This window comes from Cucumis melo, chromosome 7 (assembly GCF_025177605.1).
Source record: "Cucumis melo cultivar AY chromosome 7, USDA_Cmelo_AY_1.0, whole genome shotgun sequence".
NCBI lineage: Eukaryota > Viridiplantae > Streptophyta > Magnoliopsida > Cucurbitales > Cucurbitaceae > Cucumis > Cucumis melo.
In genome coordinates, this window is record NC_066863.1 from 26809104 (window position 1) to 26822817 (window position 13714).

The following is a 13714-nucleotide window of genomic DNA, read 5'->3' on the forward strand; positions in this document are numbered from 1 at the left end:
GAGGAAAAAGGAAAAGGGAGTAAGAAGAAATTACCTTTGATTTCAATACTAAAGTGTGCTTGAATCCGATAATTTTACATCTAATTTTAATGAAAACGGAAGTAACAAAAGATGAGTTCTCCGGTCGTTGTTACGCTAGGGTAAAATGGGTGAATGATATAGGTTAGGAATTTGAAACTCTCACTTCTAAAATTAAAAGGTCTTGTCAATTAAAGTTATATATGGATCTACAGTAATAAAAGAACCATTAATATTTTTATTAAATGATCCATATAAATTATATGGAATTATAAATTAATTTCTTAAAACAAACATAATTTCTCTTGAGTTTCATGTGCAATTACATCTCTCTATTTCAATTATATTAAAAGGCGTTATGTACAGACGAAAAATCTTTACATGTCCTTTGTCCTTTACATTTTTCATAAGTTCCTATATTGTTCTTTTTGTCAAAGTAGTTGTGACTCTTCGTGTATAGGTTTTTAGAACAGTGGTGGTGATTTTTCCGGTTTTTACAAAAGAATTTTAGATATAAGAAAAAAAAAATACTTAAATTTACGAGGAGATGATGAGATTCAAAATATATATAATAACAGTAGAAATCAAATATTAATACATTTATCTGATACTTTGATTGCTAGAACAAATTTTCCCTCTTTTATGATAATTTTTTATGTTTAAAAAGGGAAAACAGATAATATGAAAATACAATTTATTAACTTATCTAACCTTTAAAGATAGATGGTAACTAAAATGAAGTTGTATAACATTTATTTATTTTATACATAAAAATATTAATTTTTTTAAATAGTATTACAAGATTTCATCTGGTAAAATCTTAAGCACAAGATCATATAAAAAAGAACATTTGATATAAGAATATTGTTATATGAATAGTAAATAATTTGTTAATTTCTTTATTTTTTTTTTTAAAATCCTAATTGAACCATTTTTAATCATAATTATTTTGCTGAAAATAAAAAGGAATAGGAAAACACACAGATTTAATATAAATTTTGTATTTATTTTATTTTATGTGGCAGCTTTTGAAACGCATATAAATACCGGACCCTAACTCCGCGTCGTATCAAAACGCACGCTTAAGCCTTTCAGTCAGGGTTCTTGCAAACAGCAGAACGATCTTCTTTCTTGTTCTCATCGATCTCCTCATCCCCTTCGAAGAGAAAACGCCACATGGACTCTATCAACTCAAACCCTAACCCTAATTCCGCCATTGAAACCCTTGTTCCTTATCCTCCCGATTATTCTACTCCCGAAGACCACGATCGCGACCCCAACTCCTTATTAAAAGAAATGGATAAGGGTGAAAACACGGGGTTTAGTTCTGGAAACGGGCATGCGGAAAACCAACCAGCTGACGGTGTTAATCATGGGCCAAAGGTGGAGATTATTCAGAAGCCGCTGTTGTCGGAGAATGGATTTACGAACACTCATAGTGGTACCGATAAGGATTTCTCCGGTGGTGAAGAGGAGACTACCAGCAGGCGACGACGTCGGAGCCGATGGGACCCGCAGCCTGAGAGTAATGAACAGAGTGGTGGGGAATCTGGGAGTGGTACGCGGAAGAGGAAGTCTCGTTGGGCTGACGATGATCCCAAACCTGTAATTCAACTTCCTGATTTTATGGGAGGTATTGAGTTCGACCCTGAAATTCAAGCTTTGAATAGTAGGCTTTTAGAAATTAGTAGAATGCTTCAATCTGGTATGCCGTTGGATGATCGGCCTGAAGGTGCTCGTTCTCCTTCGCCGGAGCCAATTTATGACAATATGGGAATAAGAATCAATACTAGGGAGTATCGTGCTCGAGAAAAATTGAACACAGAGAGACAAGAGATTATTTCTCAAATAATCAAGAAGAACCCTGCTTTTAAGCCTCCGGCAGATTATAGGCCGCCTAAGCTTCAGAAGAAGCTTTATATACCGATGAAGGAATACCCAGGTTACAATTTTATTGGGCTGATTATTGGTCCTAGAGGTAATACACAGAAGAGGATGGAGAAACAAACTGGCGCAAAAATTGTAATTAGGGGAAAAGGGTCTGTAAAAGAAGGTAGATTGCAACAGAAGAGGGATTTAAAGCATGATCCTGCAGAGAACGAGGATTTGCATGTTCTAGTTGAGGCTGAAACGCAGGAATCACTAGAAGCTGCGGCGGAAATGGTAGAGAAGCTTTTGCAGCCTGTTGACGAAGTTTTGAATGAGCATAAGAGGCAGCAACTTAGGGAACTTGCTGCCTTGAATGGAACCATAAGGGATGAAGAATTCTGTAGGTTGTGTGGCGAGGCTGGGCATCGTCAGTATGCTTGCCCTTCGCGGACGTCGACATTCAAGAGTGATGTACTCTGTAAAATATGTGGTGATGGTGGGCATCCAACAATTGATTGTCCAGTGAAGGGCACAACTGGGAAAAAGATGGATGATGAATATCAAAATTTCTTGGCAGAGTTAGGAGGTACAATTCCCGAATCAGCAACCAAGCAGACCCCTACATTGGCAATAGGTTCTGGCACTTCAGGAACCAACCCTCCTTGGGCTAACAATACAACCAGCGCTAGCAACACACCACAAACAAGCGTCGGTGCGAATGGAGTGAAGCCTGCTAAGGAATATGACGATACAAACTTGTATATAGGTTACTTGCCTCCTACTTTTGATGATGATGGTTTGATTAGATTGTTTTCAACATTTGGCGATATTGTGATGGCTAAGGTCATTAAGGATAGGGTTTCCGGATTGAGCAAAGGTTATGGATTTGTGAAGTATTCTGATGTTCAGATGGCTAATAATGCAATTGCCAGCATGAATGGTTATCGTCTTGAAGGCCGAACAATTGCTGTTAGAGTTGCTGGGAAGCCACCACAGCCTACTGTGCCTCCTTGCCCTCCAGCGTCGACTGTGCCCACTTATCCCGTTTCAAGCCAGCCTGTTGGTGTCTATCCGTCCCAGCAGTTTATGCCGGGTGGTCCTCTTGGGAATGTTCCTCCACCTACAAGTTATTCTGCTACCCCAGTTCCATGGGGTCCTCCAGTTCCTTCTCCGTATGCTTCTTACCCTCCTCCACCTCCCGGTTCTAACGTCTATCCGGCTGTTCAGGGTCAGGGTATGCCTCCTTACGGCGTCCAGTATTCTCAGGTTCAGACAGCTCCCCCTGGTGCTCCATCTCAACCTGTGACTTCAGGTGAAGCACAACAGAGTTTTCCCCCAGGATTGCCATCTGAAAATCCTACTAGCCAGCCATTACAAACTACGGCATATGGGAACACTTTATATTCGATGCCACCGAGTGCTCAACCTTCTTACCCGCCTTCGTATGGTTATTCGGCTTATTATAGTGCGGTCTCTACTCATCCGTTGCCCCTGTCTACGTCAACTACGGACCAACCTCAACCACCCAGCGGGGCTGCTCCTTGGGCTACAAATCCTCCAATGCCTCCTCCCATGCCTTCTGCTGAGAAGACGTCGTCAGGTGCAGATGCTGAGTACGAAAAGTTTATGGCAGATATGAAATGATTCAAGTTGTGATTGATCATACTTTGAATTTGGAGGAGGTATGTTTAAATTCTCTTTATTGTTATTTATAAAACCTGGGTGAACTTCAATGAAATGGGTTCATATCCACTTTTTTTGGTTAAAAAAAAGAGAATCAATCATCTGTCGAAACTAACGTTGTTTTGGGTTTTTTTGTATTTAATTTCTAACTTCTGTTTTTCTAATTCCTAACTTTTTATACTAATCAATTTTTATATGTGTCTCACTCCAGTATGATTAGTTCTGATTTTTGAACAGCCAAACAGGATCGAGTTATCTCTGTAGCCCTGGATGTGGAGAGATCATACTGCTGTAGGAATAAAATATTGTTTTTGTTTGTGAACACATATCGGGTTTTTATATATTTAAAAAAATTCTATTTGGTCTTCAGGAGTTTTTTATTTATTTAAAAGAAGTTATTCTGAAACACGGGGCTTTTAATTGTTTGGCCATCGTTTTCATTGTCCTAGTTTTTGCATGTATGTTTAAAATTTTTCAATTATGGAGCATATCTAGAATTGTAATAGATTTTTTGGAATATTTATTTTCAGGTCATCGTAAAAGGCATTTCAACATATAAATCTTCCTTTCAATCTTATTTTATGGGCGAATGATGTCTATTTTATCAAATTATAATTATATAGTATTTTCAACCCAATTGGCTAATTTTTATGTTTTTTTGACGATAAGGACTTAATTAAAAAACCAATATATAAGGAGTATGATTGAAATTCTTGGAAGATTATCCAAGCAATTACTTCACTTTCTGCTCTTAACATAGACTAGATAAAATAGGCCACTAGGCACGTACTGTTTTCTTTGCTTTATCTGTTTTCCTTTAACATGCTGGTGAATATTGAGAATTATGTGGCTTATATGTGTCATTTTCTCTGCTCCAATTGGTCTACTGTCCCACGTTGTTGTTATTGGGTGTGAAAAAGTTCCCGCACCTTTCCCATCGATATAATTTGTAGTTTTCTTAAATGCTTTTTTTTTTTTTTTTGGTGATGCATATTTGTTACTGGTCTCGCATTTATTAACCATCCAATGGTATCATGTAAAATTTGACAGGACTGATGTTTCTTGGAGCTGATTACTTACCCCTTGCCATGACTTTGTTGGAAGTTTGGGACTCACCTCTTTAACCTTGCTGTACTGTCTTGACATTTGCAGAGATTCAGGCTAGAAGTCCTTGTCACATTGCCTTGTATTGAAGGAGCAAATTTGAGCGTATTATTGAAGGATTTGGTTCTGTTCCTTATGCATTTGCTATCTAACAATGTCTGGTTGATTTTTGCTCTTCTATTATTATTTTTATTATTATTATTACTACTTTCTTTATTACCTACTTCACAGATTTAGGTAATGATACTTCTTGATGCGTACTTGTTGCTTATCCTAACAGTTTATTGATCATTGCTTTCTGTTTTGACGTTCTAAGTAATCTCTTATTGTCATGGTGTTGATGCCTTCCATCAATTTGATCCAGCAGGTAATCTTACCCTCTATTTCCATGTGAATGGTGTGGTAGATGGAAGAACTGGTTTAACATTTCTTCTAGTAGATGTATGTTGATTGCTTGGGCTAACATGTTTCTGTTCTACATAATAAGCTTTCTGTTTTGAGGGTTCTAAATTAGTTTAGTATTAATGGTGGTGGTGATGGTATACTTCGTGCCTTCCATCAATCCATCTTGAAGGGATCCTGCCTTACAGTTTTGACGCATGGGGGTATGTGGAACAATTATCTTCATTTAAGTGTCTTTAATCCTTTCTTCACGTTTATAATATCTTCTGATCACGTTTTCTAGTTCTCTTATGGCAGGTTAAAGATGTCGGGACTTGTTAAATCACAGGCTAGTCCGTTTGTATTTTATAATTCTACTGATTGCCAAATATTTGTTGGCTTGGGCCCAAGTGCTAGTTAACTTATTTTGGTGTCGATATTTATTTTGTGTCAGACTAATTCATCCAGACTCAGTTGGATAGTGATAGGGTTCCAGAGACTAACAACTTAAGCCAAGTTCAGTGGTTCACGTAGTAGTAGATTACGAAGTTCAAAATGAGTCCATCCTACAGAATTTAGCTCCTGATTTTGCCTGATGTTTTATAGTCTATGATTGTGTGAAGTTGAAAGAGTGATACTATACCTTTCGTGAAGAGATTAGTTTAGCTGATGGATGATGGATGATTGGAGATACTGAACAAGTGTTTCCAAGTGCTTTTGAGTGCCATCATTTGTTTCCAGAGAACATGCATGATACTTTATCATTATTATTAAATACTTTATTTTGTTCATTTAATGTAGTCACCTTATGCTACAAATTTAAGAATATTATATATTATGTGCTTTTTACATTCTTAAATTCAGCCCATTCCTTGGATAAGTCCCCTCTCTATTGTTGAATCATGAAGAAGCATAAAAATATATATTACTTTATAATTTCAAGCAATAGGGGACTACTGCTAATTGACAAAATAAAGGTTGTATATATATAATAATGATTAGGTCTCAGTATATTCTCTGGAAACCAATCATACTACTTAAATCACGAAAGCTTTTTGCTTCGATATCATCAGACTTCCCTGAGTTGGTTGGGGCTTCATGTTTAACAGGCTTCTTGTGACATTAAGTTCTTTGTCAAATTAGCATGTATAGTTGGTTGTTTGTTTGTGTCAGGGAAGCTTTTGTTAGATTATTATCCTCTTTGTCTTGCTCATTAGCTTATTCATTCGATTCTAGAATTAAGGTCTGACCCAGTCCTGCAGTTGTCGGAATTTCTTTTTTCCAACTCTCCCAAAGTTTCAAATTTCCTTCTGACACAGTTATCTAACATTGTCTTGATACATGAAGTTACCACTTTGATGGAACTCCACCCTTGGTATAAAATTGACTATATTTCAGTATAGAATTGTTACAATCTCTGTTGTTCTTCTCTAGAATCAACAGCCATTTCTTTACTCAATTTTCTCACTCTTTCCCACCTTTCTAACCGTATTTATACCAACTCCATAACCGATTGATTCTAACAAACCCCTAACTGCCTAACCTACTAATAGTATTTTATTTTTTATTTCTTCTCTTATATACAAACTTAATAGGAGGTCTAACACACTTGCAATAGATTACCTTAAGAATGCTCTTTGTAGCCCATTTGTTTCAAGTATCGGTTTGCCTGTTGGTTGTGGTGTTCACGGTTTTGTGAAGAACAAAGAGAGTAATCTATCAAGGGGAAACTCCATCCTTAAAGATAAGTGTTTTTCCGCAATGGTAATTTGTAGCAATCATATAGTGTCTCTAGGAGGGATTAGGATTTTCCTGATCTTTTTTTAACATGATTGTGAGTTCTCATTTTAATCGTCATTAGATGTTAGAAACGTACAACTTGGTGGTTTCCGCAGTCTGCGACAGAGGTTGTGGATTCTTGCTGATGAAGAACTTGATTTACGATTCTCTGTTTTAAACAGGAAATCTGTCTCATACTTGGAGCAGGATACGGTGGTGTGTTTTGGAGGGTAGTTTTAATTACAAATATTATCCCTGGGAGAGTTGTATTATCTTTATGGCGTATTGGCAGTGAAGTTAACATCTCTATAGACCAAAATTCTTCATTCTCATCCATTCTTCGTCATGTTCATTATGGTCCAGGCTAGTTGGTTAATGACATGTTTAGGAGTAACTTTGGTTAAGATCACTCTTTAGTTTTATCAATTTAGGCTTGTTTTTACAATGGAGTACTCGAGGTAATAGATTATTTGAGAATCTGCATTAATAGACGATTAAGTTGGGGGCATGTTCGTAGGGATTTTAAACCAATTACTTTTGTTGAAGTACTTTTAAATATCTTTCAAAACGAACTTTGATGAAACGTAATTTTCACTTGTATAAGTTTAAAATTAGATATTAAATTAGACCTGTTTTGAAATTTATAGCGAACAAAAAGATAAGTGATCTTAACCAAACCTATAGTCAAATTGGTGAAGGAAATGATAATCAAGTAATTGAACTTATTATTTACGTCGGAATCTGTAATTTTTCATCCTCTTTCGGCCCTACATTCTTCTTTTACGTAATTTGACGGCTTGTTCCAAAATCTAAAATAAACTACTGCTCCAACTTCTTTTACATTAATTGGGGAAGATGGGAATGAATGGGTGCGGTTCGACCTTTTGATTCCCTGAAGGAAATAGAAAGGCTGAACGTATGGTCAATTTCCACTTTTAAATAGGTGGGCAAATATAAAGGGGTGTTGGCATCCGCAATAACATTGAAATGCACATTTTACTGTAGATTGAATTTATATACCTTTTAAATTTTCAGTAATTTTAATTTTATAAATAAAATAGTTTGGTAAAAGAAAATTATGTCATTCTCGTCCCATTTAAAAAGAATTGTTGAATATTCAATATGTTATTTCTTTATTTCGTTCAATGCAAAGTAGAGACGAAGTTTAATCATCGAGAGTGAACACATCGAACATTAAGAGAGAGACTATTTAAGTCCTCTTAAACTAAGGGTTTTAGTATTGGGGAGACTGTTAAACTAGATATGGAAAATAGTAACAAGTGACTTTTATCTACGATCCTCAAATTGTCGTGCTAGAAAGTATAATTTAGTTCGTAAGACATGTTCAATAAATATCAATTTGCTCAAATGTAAGATTTTGGAGACATATCTAATTATACCATTATTATTATAAATATAATTGTTCACTCTAAGATCATGAAGTTGAAAATAATTCAACTAATTAAGAATTGATCTTGAGTTTTGAGATTTAAATCTCTAAGTCTTAAAAGACGACTAAAATATGTTAAAATGGTTATGATCAAGAGAATTTAATCAAACACGCAAGTAAAACAAAGAAATATAGACGAAATTATTTTTGGAATTCAAGTTAGTTAGGTTGACAATCAGAATAAACTAAGTAGAGTCTTTCAAACACAATCCAAGAAAACCTAATCCATATATTATGTGACTAGTGGATAAATACTCACCTTGTGATTAAATCCTATAAATTAATTTTATTATTTTTTTGAAACAACAAAATTTTAAAGTTAAGTTTAATAGTAATGGGAAACGGTGAATATTAATTACATGGTCGTACCGAATAGTTTAGTAAGTTAAAGGCTAAAAGTGTAAATCTAAAACGGAGGTCGAGACTGAAATAAAAAATAAACCTTTCGGTATTTATAGTTAAATATTTAGGGCTGCATCAAGCTAACATTTCATCTTGGTTGGTAACTCGGCAATATTTCATTCCACCTGGTCTAGTGTTCGATTCTCCCCCTTTTCTTCTTTTCCACCATTTTTGTCCCATTTCCGTTCATCGTCGTCTTCAACCTCGAGCTCATGAAGAATCAGGATTCATCTCCTCCACGCAGAAAGGTAATCAAAATAAAATTTCAAATCACACCTAGATAATATCCTAAACTTCTTCTTATCCTTCTTTGACTCGATTTAGATCTAAACCCTTCTCCTTCTGCAGGTTAAATTCGCTCCAAAATCCTCACAGCGCAGGAGGCCGCCACCACCTCCAGTTCAGAAAACGTACTTTTCTGAATCTCGTCTTCTTCCACATTTTGAATTTGTAAAAACCTAATTTGTTTGGGGAATTGCTGCAGTGAAGATGAAGATGGTGAGGGTTATGTTGCTCAAACTCGCTACCTGTTACGCCGTGCCAATGTAAACTTCTTCTTCTTCTTCTTTCTTTCTTTTATAATGGCTTTTCGAATTCTTTTGTGGGTTTTTGGTTTGATGTTTAGATGACTTTTGGTTTGATGTTCTTCTGATCATTTCAAATTTTGGAGGATTTGTGATCTGTGGATAAAACATTTGAAAAGCTTTTCTTCTTCTACTTCTGCTTTTCAGTTTGGTTCCCGAGGCAATTGTTTGATGGAAATGAAATCGTTTTTCGGACAACGTTTTTTCTTCTTTATTTTTCTTCCCGGAGAGGCGTTTGGGGTTTCTCTTTTCTTTTCGTTGATGAAAATTAAATTAAAGGTTAAAATATTTGGTTAGTTTTAGTTAGGCTGCACTAAAAAAAATTCATGAACTTTAAGATTTGAGTAAAAAATCTCCCAATTTTTAAAAGTCTCAAAAAACACATTTTAAATGTAAAAAATAGGACAAAAATATATTTTAAGGTTACTTTAAATGAGGACAAAAATATATTTTAAGGTTCCTTTCAATGAAAACCATTAAAAACTTCGGTTTAAAAAATATTTTTGAACTTTTACAAGTTTTAAAACTTAAATATTTTAATTAAATTATATGTTAATAGTTGGTTGTGTTAATAGTTAAATATTTTCTTTTATTTGAATATTTATAGTTTTGGTAGGTTAATAAAATATTAAATTAGTAAAGATTCTCAGATCACTTATCAACTCAACTAGTCACTTTTCTGTTAGTCAACTAACAACCAAGTTCATTTAGGAATTTTTTAAAAGGAATTTACAAACATCAAAGACTACTTTGTTTCTTTCAGAACTTTAAGGACCAAATAGAAACTAATCTCAAACCTCAATGACTAAAAGAGTATTTTGTTTTAATGAACTAGGAAAATGTTTAGTAGTACTAATTTCCTCTCTAATTTGCCCGGTCATCAAATATATGTTAATTTATTATTTATTTGCTTTACGACATATTTTGTCGCGATCAATAAAAGGAGGTGGTATAGGAAATTTTTCAAACCGATGTGATACGACCAAATGGTAGTTATTTTTTTAAAAATAAATTATTTCTTACTTTTAGAAAACAATTTCACCATGTAAGTTGCTTACAAAAAAATTGCTAATGTTAGTTTTTCATGTAGCTATATAATTTAGTTTTTTTTCTTTGTTAGAACCTATATAACTTAGCGTTTGAGATACTATGAGGCGACGGTTCAATATGCAGTAATTAAAAGATGATTATTAACTGGTCATTTATGTAAACTTACATTTCTCAACTCGTTATTCGTGTCCACTTCTCTATAATAATTACCAACTCAACTCAACTTTTAGTTATTTAGTTTTCTAGATAGTTTTCTGTCCCTTTTTTTCTTTGAAAAGAAGATGAGTTTTTTGGTCTGCTCTAGCTATGTTTGAGCATTTTCTTTACGCTATTATGGTTATTTCTTTCTTGAATAGTAATTTTATCAATTACCTACTGGGCTTATGCTTCAAAGTTAAAACTATGGACTTATTAAGTTCAAAGTAATAGTTCATATCTTTTTAAACAATATGACAATTGTACACATCACAAATGGAAGAACAATTTTCAACAATATCTTCATACGAAATAATTTTGTTTCATTTTTAGCGTCGTAGATTTATGTTCCTTGGTCAAATATGATTTAATTCACCTTTAAAATATGTTAACATGTTTGAAAAAATAGCCTATTAGTGTAACTATATCCACCGATGATGGCTAGGTAATGAAACAATTGTTTGATTTTTCACTTTCTTTACGCATTGAAAGAGCATCGATTAGTGTTAGACAGTACAAACTACCTCTTAAGAGTTAAAACAGCAAAGGGGCAACAATTGACTCCTTAACTTTTGGCCTTAATATGTAACTGTAAAAATTGATTTGGTTTTCTTTTCCACTTTGCAGGAGAATCTCGGAAAACGAGCGAACAAGGTCGAAAAAAAATGTACATGAAGTATTACTTCAAAATTTTGAATTAATATCAATAGCACTGTATTGGGTTTTTAATATAATTTGGAGCGATTGTCCATGCAAACGGATTTGTTTTCATTCATAAGAAAGTGTGGCTAATAATTTTGTGGTTGAACGTATGAAGGAAAAAATTGCAAAACTACCTTGAACATTCGTATCTAATAATTATTAGGGGCATACAGATTTTTAAATCTACCACCAACTACTCAATAATTTGTCATCACGAGAAAAGAAAATCCCAAGTTCTTAGCAATGGAAGATGAAGTTTCCATTGTTGCCTTAACATTGTCTCTATTTTCATGTGCATATCTGCAGCTTCAGTGCAAGTTGCATTCGGTCCTGGTGCTGAATCAACGTCATCTTCTATTAGAACATATGGAGTTCCCAAAGTAGAAAACGGTAGCAGAAAAAATGACATTGAGCCTGAAGTTGATGAAGATGAGGAGTTTGTCTTGCCAGTGGCTATGGATGTTAACGAAGATGGAAAATTTTTTGATAAAAAAACTAAAGATGGAATAGCTGAATCCTCTAGTTCGGCTATGGTAACCAAGACCAAGAGGGATTACAAAGAACCTTGGGTAATCTTTTTTCTCTCTCTCAGTTTTGACACACATAAAGATTAGTTTCCTGATCTTATGATACTTTTTCAGGATTACCAAAATTCTTACTATCCTACTACACTCCCTTTACGGATGCCTTACTCTGGAGACCCTGGTATGTCTTTATTCTCTCACGAACAGGAATAGAAGAAGTGTCGCATTGTCCACCTTTAGTTTTTGGTTTGTGAGAACTGACAAGTGATTTACGATATGAAATGATCTTAATGCCATCCAAGACATGTTTGTGAGTGATTTTGTATGAATTAAAATCACTTTTGTCATGTTCAAAGTTGCTATGAAACAATATCTTTATTCATATATTTGATTTCACACGTTGAACTGTGAATATCTATACAATCACAATTGATCTGAATCATTATTACTATTTTCTGGAGCTATTCTGAAAAAGACAAAAGTGGTTTTAAGACTTTGTCACGCAGAAGCTTATAATCAATCTTGAAAACAAAAGCAGACTTTTAAGAGTCCTTAGATAAGGGATTGCTCATCTATGATGAAATAAACTTTTGACCTTAGTGGAGGATCGTTCTGGCTTCGTTCTGTAGTTCAGCTAACTCTCCTGCCTCTTGTTGGATTTAGAACGACTTGATGAAGCTGAGTTCGGGCAGGATGCGATGAATAGAGAGTATGACGAGAACTCTGTAATACCTGCCTTGGATCTCGGGTTGCAGGTGGGTGAATAAATTGGTAATTGTGGCTTATTTCATTATATTAATCATTAGTATTTCTTTATGCAGAATGTGGTTATAACTTATAATATGGTGGTGTTTTTTGATGCAGGATGAAAACACAGAGAATACTAAGTACTTCTTTCAGCTTCCTGCACGTCTTCCTTTACCCAAACAATCGTCTACTGCAACGGGAAAGGAGAAAGTAGGAAATTCGAGATCTTCAAACAGCACGAGCTCATCCGATCTCGACGATTTGAAGAAACTTTCTGCTGGATGTATGGGGAAACTGCTGATATACAAGAGTGGAGCTATTAAGTTGAGGCTGGGAGATATTCTTTACGATGTAAGTAAAGTCGTTAGCTTTACAACCAAAATCAAGCATTGTTGAATTATTATTATTATTATTTTTGGTTGCTGCTTGCCTGTAGTTTAGACCTCATATATTGTGATATTATTTGTGTTTGGAATGCCTTCAATTTGTTATCTACCACCCCAAATGACCAACCGCGGTGAGGAACCGAGGTCTTATAGATGACCTCAGCCTCGAAACCGAGGTTGTATTCGTATTTATTTTATTTACGTTATTTACAATTTAGGCTCTAGGGTTTAAAGGAGTGCACTATATAAACTCTAACTCAATAGTGACTTGTGTAAGCTGACACATTATTAATTAATGATGTGAATGTCAAATCTCAATTTTTACGTATTCTGTTTATTTTTTAAGTCAATTTCTTAACAATTTGGTCCTGTTTTGCGGCTGTCATAGGTTTCTTCTGGATCAGACTGCAGTTTTCTTCAACATGTTGTGGCAATCAACACTGAAAAGGGACAGTGCTGCGATCTCGGAGACATCGGCAAACGTGTTGTTGTAACACCAGATATTAGTTCCCTTTTAAATTCAGTGACTAATTTGAGATGATTGTGAAGAAAAAGCCTGTGGATAGAACAACCAACAAAAGAAACAACAAAGAAGGGCAAATCCTTAAACGTTTGGGTGTGTAGTGAGGGTGCTCATTTAGTAAGGAAGTTGGAATGTCAAGTTCTTGTCTAAACTTTCTCCTTTGTTAATTCTATGGAAACAACGACATATTCAGTATCTCTGATTTCTAGCTGTGGAATAGGTTTACCCGAGAATGTTGATAGTTGTAAAATACTTTTTGTGTATGATCTTTCTTGATGGTGTTAATATTAGGATCCACACTTACCTTGCACGTGAAT

At 34.8% G+C, this 13714-nt stretch overlaps 2 protein-coding genes across 4 annotated transcripts; both read left to right on the top strand.

Moving 5' to 3' along the window:
- The first annotated feature begins 1073 nt into the window (after positions 1 to 1073).
- Positions 1074 to 5846, top strand: LOC103494479 (splicing factor-like protein 1). Of its 3 annotated transcripts, none has more exons than XR_007822250.1 (3): positions 1074 to 3569; positions 4621 to 5279; positions 5360 to 5846. XR_007822250.1 is itself a non-coding variant. In XM_008455679.3 (2 exons), exon 1 carries the CDS (start codon positions 1195 to 1197, stop codon positions 3529 to 3531), a length of 2337 nt encoding a protein of 778 aa, XP_008453901.1. In that variant the 5' UTR covers positions 1074 to 1194; the 3' UTR covers positions 3532 to 3569; positions 4621 to 5846. The 3 variants fall into 3 exon arrangements, 1 of the variants encoding a protein (XP_008453901.1); XR_538661.3 differs by having other exon boundaries at positions 5374 to 5846; XM_008455679.3 differs by having other exon boundaries at positions 4621 to 5846.
- Positions 5847 to 8766: 2920 nt separating this feature from the next.
- On the top strand, positions 8767 to 13713 carry LOC103494480 (DNA-directed RNA polymerase III subunit rpc4-like). Its single transcript, XM_008455680.3, has 9 exons — positions 8767 to 8934; positions 9035 to 9096; positions 9171 to 9231; positions 11143 to 11182; positions 11524 to 11786; positions 11859 to 11922; positions 12405 to 12496; positions 12606 to 12839; positions 13263 to 13713. The coding sequence occupies exons 1-9, from the start codon at positions 8899 to 8901 to the stop codon at positions 13413 to 13415; spliced, it is 1005 nt and encodes a 334-aa protein (XP_008453902.2). The 5' UTR covers positions 8767 to 8898; the 3' UTR covers positions 13416 to 13713.
- The last annotated feature ends 1 nt before the right edge of the window (position 13714 follows it).